The sequence below is a fragment of the Megascapheus bottae genome, chromosome 20 (genome assembly GCF_031878675.1).
Source record: "Megascapheus bottae isolate mThoBot1 chromosome 20, mThoBot2.hap1, whole genome shotgun sequence".
Classification (NCBI taxonomy): Eukaryota; Metazoa; Chordata; class Mammalia; order Rodentia; family Geomyidae; genus Megascapheus; species Megascapheus bottae.
In genome coordinates this window covers 21,065,719-21,076,035 of record NC_143528.1, presented here as the reverse complement: position 1 = coordinate 21,076,035, position 10,317 = coordinate 21,065,719, and the positions used below count along the sequence as shown (strand labels likewise).

Below are 10,317 nucleotides of genomic sequence, written 5' to 3'. Positions count from 1 at the left end.
TATTAATCTCCTGTTGCTTTGCTTTGCCAATAAGCTTTCTTGATTTCTACCTTGATGTGTCCTAGAATTCTTTGTAGTGGCAATTCACAAACCCAGTAGCCAAGGCAAGAAGAGCTCTAAGGCTTCAAAATTGCTAAATAGTAGACCCAGAATTCAAACTCAGGAATGTCTGTCTTCCTAAAAAAAATATGTTATTTCTAACCACTAAGACATACGCTGTCTTTTCATTGGTCCTCTCAATTTCTTCAGGAACATTCCTTTCTACTAACATGACTATTCCCTCTCCTAAGGCAGACACAAATTCATGTACTGGAGCTCTGGGAACAAATAAGTACAATTTGCTGAGCCTTCTTGCTCCTAATTTCCAATGGTCTGATGATTAAGTGGATTATTCCTGTTGTAATCCCGTAGCTACCTGTTTCTATTCCTGTCTTAGTCCCCACACCCTCTGCGTTCGTTAAAACTGATGACTCCACAAACGCTACCCACAAGCAATTGCATGACAGGGAACAAAGTCCTAGGCCAGAAGTTAGCCAATCTACTGTACTCCTGTCTCTTATTCTTGCTCTATCATTAACTAATTGTTTGACCTTGGGCAATCACTTAGCTATTCTGTGACTTGTTTTTCTCAGTTACAAAGGAAAGGTAATTCTCTAAGATCCACACCTCGGGCTGACTTTCCAGGACTCTAAAGGGTCAAGGTTTCCTAAATTCATTATTTTATGGAAATCGAATTGCAAATCTCCAAATGCTAGTTCTTCTTTGATCAATGAATATATCTCCTGCCCAGATTTAAAGCTCATGCATTCTGGGCTAAGACTGGTACAGAGTTTCAAAGGAATGTGAAACTAAAACATAATACCTTATCTTAATAACATTAAGATAAACATGAATGTTAAAAGATGTTTTCAGTAAGGCTTTGTATAAGACTATATAAAAAACGGGTACCAAGACATGTGAAAGGGTATCAATGTACGTGAATTAATGCACCTTCTATCTGGCAAATATCATGTAACCCTTTTACTAATTACAATTAAAAAAAAGTAAAAAAAAAAAAAACAAGACTATATAAATACAACAACTTCTAAAAATGTATCACTTTGGCTAAAATTCAGAGGATGAGTAGGCCTGACAATAGCACCTCATGTAAATTGTCTGATGTCATTTGAAACTGCTTACTGCCATCCTTCTTTAGAATCTTTTCTGGAATTTGGTTTTTCTTCTGCTCATAATAGTGTCATTTCTTTGAGTGTAAATTCTTCAGTTTATTTTGCTAATTTTTTTGATGATACTGAGCCTGCTCAGATATTTTATTATTCTTAAGGTAGAAACTTGACTCTGACTGTACAATTATATATTTCACATACTTGGCCAGTGTTTATTTACAGTATGGCTATATAACCTGACAGATCCAGTGACTTTTTTTTTTTTTTTTGCAGTAATGGGGCTTGAACTCTGGGCCTGGGTGCTATTCCTGAGCTACTCTACCACTTGAGGCACAGCACCACTCCCAGTTTTCTGATGGTTCATTTGAGATAAGAGTCTCATAAGGGTCTGGAGTTTGGTCTAGTGGTGGAGTTCTTGCCTAGACCTGGGTTACATTCCTCAGTACCACATACATAGAAAAAGCCGGAAGTGGTGTTATGACTCAAGTGGTAGAACTCTAGCCTTGACAAAGCCCAGGGACAGTGCTCAGGCTATGAGTTCAAGCCCCAGGACTGGAATAAAAAAAAGAGTCTCATGGACTTTGGTTCCACCTTTGTGCCCGAGCTGGCTTTGAACTGCCATCCTCAGATCTCAGCTTCCTGAGTAGCTAGGATTACAGGTGTGAGCCACCAGTGCCAGGCTTCCAGTGAGGCTTCTTGCTGACCCTCAAGATGTTGGCAGAGACTAAAACAAACACACACAGAGACACACACAGAGTACAAGGCTCCAACTCACTTAAGGCAGACCCCCATTTTTGACTTTCTGGTGGTTAACTGGAGGTATGAGTCTCATGAACTTTCTTGCCTGGGCTGGATTCAAGCCATGATGCTTTGATCTCAGCCTCCTAAGAAGCTACAGTGTACAGGAGTAAGCCACTGGGGTCCAGCAGCTGCTTAGATTTTTATTGAATTTCTTCAGATACATGATACAATAGTAATTTAAACGAATATGCTTCCAATTGTAGTAAAAAACTTAATCTTCTGAAATGAAGAAAACGTAGTGACCTGCTATTGGAAACTCTGTTCAGAGGTGGTAATGACTAGGATGGGCTCCCTTTCGACTTCAGATCTGGTTTTTCCTTGGGGCAGTGATGGAGAGAGACTTAAGCATCAATTCTAGCAGTCTCTTATGCATCTTCCTTCCATGAGCTCCACCAAGGAGCCACCTGACCTTCCAGGGTAAGCAGTCCCATTACCATTCACATCAGCTGGTATCCTTAGTTATCACCTAGGTTCTCCTATCTTTTTTTCTTCAAATATCTTCCCAATCCAGGATTTCTTTTTTTAACTATTTGGTGGTGCTGGGGATCAAATCCAAGAAAGTGCTTTATCCCTGAGCTGCGCACCCAGCACAGTACATTCAACAATCAATATGAATGGCATTCTCAACTTTGTGATCCACTGTCTATGCTTTAAATGTCTATAAACAAAGCCAGCTTTGGGAGATTAAAAAGAAAAATGTATACTTTCTGTCAAGCATCTATCTTTCAAATTTGGAGCACTGTTATAAGTAACATTTAAGGCAGATTATGACAGTTCTGTGCCTCTGGCTACTTGGCTGGCTGGGGTAGTCAATTCAGTCAGCTTGGGCAACTCAGGGAGACACATCTCACACAAACACATTTCTTTTGGAAATATATGCTCGATTTGTTCTTCCTTGAAAGCAATGAAGTCCATCAGAAGAAGGCTACAGGACAAAGTAACATTAATTGGTTTAAAATTTTCATATGGGCATGATTAAATACTTATTAAATGTCTATCTTATGTTGGTATGTAAGGTCTTTCATTATAAGCACTTTACCACAAATAATTCATGAAAGGAGAAACCATAGCATTTCTTCATCTTTGAAATAGTCACATTTTCAGAATCCTTTCTCCCTTTCCTCCCTATCTCTCTCGTTCTATGTCTCTTTTCTTTTTTTTCTTGCCAGTCCTGGAGCTTCAACTCACGGTCTAAGCACTGACCATGGGCTTTCTCAAGGCTAGAGCTTTACCACTTGAACCACAGCGCCACTTCCAGCTTTTTCTATGTATGTGATACCAAGGAATCGAATCCAGGTCTTTGTGCATGCTAGGCAAGCACTCTACTACTAAGCCAAACTCCCGGCCCCTTTCATCTCTTTTAATTTGCAGCAATTATTATAATGAAAGGTCAAAACAGCAAGACCAAGTCCAAAATCTCAAGCTATAAAATCTATTTTATCGTTTGAGAATGGGCAGAAAAAAGGGCAACATTGCTCTCATACAAAGGTCAATCCCTGATTATTCCAGCATGCATATGATTACTTTTTTCTGAGGCTATTTTTTTTTTTTTTGTCCTGGGACTTGAATTCAGGGCCTGGGCACTGTCCTTGAGGTTTTGTTTCTTTTTTTTTCTTCAAGGTTACTGGTCTATCACCACCGGTAAAGTGATTAATTGGAGATTTATCTTATCATAGCTTTTCCTGCCTGGGCTTGGCTCCAAAATGGGATCCTTAGACCTCAGCTTCCAGAGTAGCTAATTACCAGAATTAGCCATCTGCTCCCGGCTTCTGTTAATTGTATTACCTGTTTTTATCTTATCTTTTTTTTTTTAAATTTTGCTTTATTATTCTGATTTAAGCACTTTCATTTTAAAGCATATTTACCTAGAATTTCATCATACGCCATGCCAGTCTCGATAGGCTATTCACTTTACTGTTTAATCTCGGCGAACACGGGTGTTTGGGACTTGGAAACCTTCACCAAAGAAGGGGTTCACAGTGATAAAGTTCTGAGGTTTGTGCAGGAAGGGACAGCGGGCCTTCCGTCCAACAGAGGTCACTTCAGGTGCCTACGCAACGGGGAGGCCAGGTCTGGTCTGCGGCGGTGGAGAGGCCGCGCGGCGGGGACGGGGTCACATCCCTGGTAGCCATCTTCCCGACACCCCGCGTTCAGAACCGCGCCGGAAGCCCTCTTCCAGCAAACTCCAAAAATGGACGCCAGCTTTTGTTTACTTTGGCCAGCGTCGTCGGGCGGAGCCGCACCGGCCGCCTGGCCCAGCGCTGACTCGGGGACTGCACCGGGAAGAACGGCCGCAGCGTGGCGGCATCACAAAGCGAAGTCACAACGCCCCGACACCCGCTGGGGCCGGCGTGGAAGCCTGGCGGGAGACGCGGGGAGGGGAGCGTCGCGCCCCGCGCCGCGGGCCTCCCGCTCTCCCGGCGTCCCCTCGGCGGCTCGGCGCCGCAAAGCACCATGGGAAGAACGGCTCGCACCGGAAGTCCGCGCGTGCGTGCGGCGGCGAGGTTATAAAAGCCCAGCCGCCGGGGGCAGGCGGAAGTGGGCGGTTCGGCTGCTCGGGGCGCTGTTGTTGGGTGCTGGGGCTTCTCGAGGGGTGTTCTCCGGAGGGTCGCCGGTGTAGGCCGTAGTGACAGGGCCACTGGCCGCTGAGCACCCCACTCCCGCCGGAGCAGCGTCCGCTCGCTCGTGCCCGCCCTTCCCGTCCTGCAGGCCCAACATGGCGCAGGAGGTGTCGGAGTACCTGAGCCAGAACCCGCGGGCGGCCGCCTGGGTGGAGGCCTTGCGCTGCGAGGGCGAGACCGACAAACACTGGCGCCACCGCCGGGAGTTTCTACTCCGCAACGCCGGAGACCTGGTCCCCGGCGGCGGCGCGGACTCCGGGCCCGACGAAGCTGCCGACGCCGAGGGCGGGACCCGCAACCGACAGCTGCAGCAGCTCGTCTCGTTTTCCATGGCCTGGGCAAACCACGTCTTCCTGGGGTGCCGGTGAGTGAGGGCGCGCCCCTGCCCGGCCCTCCGAAGGGCGCCGGGCCGCCTGGCAGCCCGGCCTCGGGCAGGGGAGGCTGCGAAGCGCGGGAGTCGGGGCACCCGCCGCCTTCCCAGGGGCGGAGAAAGAGCGACCCTGCGTGCGGCCGGTGGGGTGAGCCGAGAGGCTGCAGGGAGTCGGCCATGGACGCTAGACGTAAAGGTGGAGAAGCTGCGACCCGCCGGCATTTGTTTACGGGATTCCAGGAAACCATTCTTGGCGTTTGGTTTCACTTGCTTGATTGCAAACCAGGAAATGAAGTTACTCTGGCTTTTTTTTGTTCTTGCACATTGCAAGTACAGTTTATACGAAGGTGGGGGGACCTTCACACTTTATGAAAGTGATTTTTGCTTCTTTTTTCAGGTATCCTCAAAAAGTTATGGATAAAATTCTTAGTATGGCTGAAGGCATCAAAGTGACAGATGCTCCAATCCATACAACAAGAGACGAACTGGTTGCCAAGGTGAAGAAAAGAGGGATATCGAGTAGCAATGGTTAGCAGATCATAGATGTGAACATACTTAGGAGTTTAGAAAATAAGTTTGATGTAATTAGGAATTGTTATTACTAATTTTTTTAACAAGTCAAAATTTGTAAAATGTTATTAATCGAGTTGGAATGTTAAACTGTATGTATATGTGTTTTAGGCTTTGCATTTGATTAGATTTTGAAGTGTTCATTGTCTGATGTTGTTAATTTAATAATAGAAATTTGATGTTATTCAACACTTATAAGAAATGAAGTTATTCCACTTTTAAAGGAAACAAACTATTAGTACCCATTTTTTTTTGCTTTATGCTTTTATTTTAATGAATGTCTTGTCAGCTGATATGTATTAAGATTTTCCTGGTAAAAATCTGTTTTTTTTCTTTTTAGAAGGGGTAGAAGAGCCATCCAAAAAACGAGTCATAGAAGGAAAATATAATTCTGAAGTTGAGCGAGATCATGGAAAAGTTTCTGCCAAAACAGAACACTCATCAGCTCAGCAGCAAGAAAACAATTCAAGTATGGGGTCATCAGTGAAGTCAGAGAGTAGTGGAAGCTCAGCTCGGAGCTCTACAAGTGATGGAGATCGGTCTGTTGCCAGCAAAAGCGGGAGCAGCATTTCCTCTCAGGTAACAGCAGCAGGTTCTGGAAAAGCTTCTGGTTCTGGAAAAGCTGAAACAGAAGCTCCAGATAAACATGGTTCTGCATCATTTGTTTCTTCATTGTTGAAGTCCAGTGTGAATAGTCACGGGACCCAGTCCACTGATTCCAGACAGCCAAGTGGATCACCTAAAAAAAGTGCTTTGGAAGGTTCATCACTCTCAGCCTCTCAGAGCAGCTCAGAGATTGAGGTGCCCCTTTTGGGTTCCTCTGGAAGTTCAGAAGTAGAGTTACCATTATTATCTTCTAAACCTAGTTCAGAGACAGTGCCAAGTGGGTTAACTGCCAAAACTAGTTCAGAGGCAAGTGTTTCATTATCAGTTTCTAAAAACAGTTCCTCAACAGGTACATCATTATTAACTCCCAAGAGCAGCAGCTCAACAAATCCATCATTGCTAACCTCTAAAAGCACTTCCCAGGTTGCTGCATCACTGTTAGCTTCCAAAAGCACTTCCCAGACCAGTGGATCTCTGATTTCCAAAAGCACTTCCTTAGCAAGTGTGTCCCAGCTAGCCTCTAAGAGCAGTACTCAGAGTAGCAGTTCACAGTTGCCTTCTAAAAGTACTTCACAGTCAAGTGAGAGTTCTGTAAAATTTACTTGTTGCAAGTTAACCAATGAAGATGTCAAACAGAAGCAACCCTTCTTCAATAGACTGTATAAAACAGTTGCATGGAAGTTAGTAGCAGTTGGTGGCTTTAGTCCTACTGTGAACCATGGAGAGCTCCTAAATGCAGCTATTGAGGCCCTGAAAGCAACACTTGATGTCTTTTTTGTCCCATTAAAAGAACTGGCTGATCTGCCTCAAAATAAGAGCTCTCAAGAAAGTATTGTTTGTGAGTTAAGGTGTAAGTCTGTGTATTTGGGCACTGGCTGTGGAAAAAGCAAAGAAAATGCAAAAGCAGTGGCATCAAGAGAAGCACTGAAGTTATTCCTCAAGAAAAAAGTGGTGGTAAGAATATGCAAAAGGAAATACAGAGGCAGTGAAATAGAAGATCTAGTACTCCTTGATGAAGAATCAAGACCTGTTAACTTACCTCCAGCATTAAAACATCCTCAAGAATTAGTATAATATGTCCAAAATATCACTGCTTACAGTATCTGGTATTTGAAGAGAAAAACTGGCTTACTTTTGTACAATATAAAACACAGGCTTTCACAAATTTTGTATTGCTTTTTTCCAGTTTTGCAGAAAATTTACATTCTAGTTGTCTTCACAAATGTAGAAATTGTAAATAGTTTCTGAATGACAGTATACATTAAAAGGTATGCATTAACAGCATACCAGTATGTTTTATTTGCTGAAGAAAATACTGTCGCTATTTTTAATGACACATTAGGTACGATATGTAGTTCAGTAGAATCTTAAATTTTGTAATACTTTCATTTGGTGAATATTAAGTTGTCTACCATGCTTTTTTCCTAGCTGAGTAAACCATATCAAAGAAAAGGGGACCATAGTATTTGAATGTCTGAAAGGCTAAAAAACTTGATTTTAAGAAAGTTGCCCATAGTGTTGAATTTGTCTGTCAAAGAATAAGAAAAAATAGTTGCCTCAGACTATTTTTATGAGAAGTTGTAAGCATTTTTAAGATAGAAAGCAGTGTAAAGTACTTGTTATTTTATTCTGAAGTTGTTTAAAAATTCACCATGATTTTCATGCTGATTCTTTAAGCTGATTAATTTATGTTTTGAGGTAAAAATGCAATTTACACTTTTTCTTAATGACAAAATGTGGGTTTCTATATTAAGCAAATTTTGTGACTACTGTTAACAGATTGATTTGTTTAGATATTAAATGCTTTAAGCTATTTTACCTTTCAAGAAGTTGTGGGTTTTTTTTTTTACTTCCTAAGTCAGAGCCAGTTCTTGGAAATAGGCTACCCACCACTAATCAAAGCAGACTGCAACCAAGTAAGTTCTATTTGTATGGATAAGGAAGACACAGTTTTGAAATTTAGAGTAAGGTGGTTTTTGTGACTACAAATCTCTAGAGAATACTACTGAGAGAGCCATTGAAAGCCATGTTCAGTTCCTTAGTCTGTTGAATTATATCTGCTAGTAATGAAGTAGAATCTTGTTCGTCTAAGAAGATTCTGATTTTATTAATCTATTTGGGTATATTCTATTTTCAAACTCTGGCCTAAAATGTTTGGGTATATTTGTGGCCTTTGGCTTTCTAGATGGATATTAGTAGATACTGCATACTGAACAATAATGGTGTTGATGTACAAAGAAAAGAACCTTTATGGGCCACTTATATTGGCATTGAAAATAAGTTAACGGTTTATGTAAAGTATATGGAAGTTATTCCTATTCTAGGAACAACACAGGATGTTTTAGTTTTCTATTCTTGAAATGCAATTGTCAGGGGTCTTTTAATTTTACCAAAAATACGATTACCTTTTGCTTCTAAGGATATTTTATTAGATACCAGAGCTAAAGTCCATATTCTGTAATGAGTTGCCCTGATGTATTGTAGAGAGCAATAACATGAATGTATTATGAAGCACTTTTAATCCCCTTAGTCTTGGGATATATGTTTTGTGAGACAATACTTACTAGAGAGGTGGGCCACGATATTAGAATAAATATGGTTTTGAATAACCTTAGGTGACGTGGTAATTTTCTAAAGTGGTTCGTATATTAATACAGAAATTATTGAACGTACTTTTTTTTTTTTTTTTTTTTTTTGCCAGTCCTGGACTTAAGCTCAGGGCCTGAACACTGTCCTTGAATTTTTCTCAAGGCTAGAGCTCTTCCACTTGAGCCTCAGCACCACTTCTGGCTTTTTCCAAGTATGTGGTACCAAGGAATTGAACCCAGGTCTTCACGCATGCTGGGCAAGCACTCTACCACTAGGCCAAACTCCTGGCCCCAATTGAACATACTTTTAAGAGTAATTTATGTGGAGGAATTTTCCTGGCATAAGAGCAAATGTAAGCATTTGTTGTAATCTGACTGAAGAGAAATTCATATTATATATAATTCCTTGGGTACAGTCCCTCAATAGTATCTGCTAAAGTTATTTGCTAAAACAGGAGACTATTCATATTTGAACTCAAATTATTTTGCCCAACACATTCTTCTACTGGAGGAATTATTTCAAGATTAGCCTAAAATTAAGTCACATGAGAATGATTTGTGGCTCCCCCCCCCCGTTTACACATGGGGAAAGTTCAGGAATTAGGCATATAAAGATTGAGCTCATATAGAATAAAATTTGAATGTTTTGTGTTCTCTACAAGTAGAAAATGTAAAAATGTCCCTTAATTTTATATGCAATTGTATGTACACACACACACCTACCTGCTTAAAGACAATATTTTCAAATCATTGGAAATAAAAATGTAGCTAATGATCCTATTAAAGCTCTTAAAATTATGTAATTTAGTCATGCAAAGGAGTTACTGTTCAACAAATCAGTTTGTAAGTATAATGTATCTTGATATATCAACTACAACAGCCTTGATATTTCATGTTTTCCTAATGTAAGAATTTTATTCTGTTGACAAGTAAGGACATTGGGGGAAAAAAAAATAATTTCAAATCTTTTATGTCCTGGAGTTTGAACTCAGGGCCTGGGCAATGTCCTTGGGTTTTCTCGGGGCTAGTGCTCTACTACTGGAGCCACAGCATTACATCTGGCTTTTTCCGAGGGTGGTACTAAGGAATCATCCCAGGGTTTTGTGGCCTATCCCAGGGCCACTCGCCTAGACCCTAAATATATGCTTTAAGAGTAACCTCTGGGAGAAAACCAAGATTTATTTAAAAGAAGAAACACAAAACAATCATACACTGAAGTCTTGATAAACATAAAAGGAGAAACCATAAAATAGGGTAAAACTAACAAAACATGTCTCAAAAAATAGCTGGGCAGGGTGGCTCACACCTTAAGATAGGAGGATCAAGATTCAAAGTCAGCCCCAGCACAAAAGGACCTGAGACTCATCTCCAATTAACCTCTAGAAAAACAGGAAGTGTGGCTTGGCTCAAGGGCAGGGTGGTAACCTTGAGCTGAAGAGCCCAGGGACAGCTTCCAGGCCGAATTCAAGCCCCATGACCCACCACAAAAATTTTTTTTCAGATCAAACCTGGAAGCACAATACAACCATACCCAGGAAATGAAAGTATGCAGCAAGTTTGAAAATAAAAAAGGTTGGCAGAATACAGCATTAAAA

General features: G+C 41.5%; 1 protein-coding gene across 1 annotated transcript; it reads left to right on the top strand.

Moving 5' to 3' along the window:
* The first annotated feature begins 4,397 nt into the window (after window positions 1–4,397).
* Cdkn2aip (CDKN2A interacting protein) lies at window positions 4,398–8,824 on the top strand. The gene is made up of 3 exons (XM_090354150.1): window positions 4,398–4,952; window positions 5,356–5,486; window positions 5,869–8,824. Exons 1-3 carry the CDS (start codon window positions 4,684–4,686, stop codon window positions 7,206–7,208), a joined length of 1,740 nt encoding a protein of 579 aa, XP_090210276.1. The 5' UTR covers window positions 4,398–4,683; the 3' UTR covers window positions 7,209–8,824.
* Window positions 8,825–10,317: the final 1,493 nt, after the last annotated feature.

What these genes read in the sequence shown, in the direction of transcription:
- Cdkn2aip (XM_090354150.1), top strand. Translation starts at nt 4,684, where the DNA reads ATGGCGCAGGAGGTGTCGGAGTACCTGAGCCAGAACCCGCGGGCGGCC. An exon ending in CACGTCTTCCTGGGGTGCCG is followed by an intron (nt 4,953 to 5,355) that starts GTGAGTGAGGGC and finishes TTCTTTTTTCAG; the next exon opens with GTATCCTCAAAAAGTTATGG. An exon ending in AGGGATATCGAGTAGCAATG is followed by an intron (nt 5,487 to 5,868) that starts GTTAGCAGATCA and finishes TTTTCTTTTTAG; the next exon opens with AAGGGGTAGAAGAGCCATCC.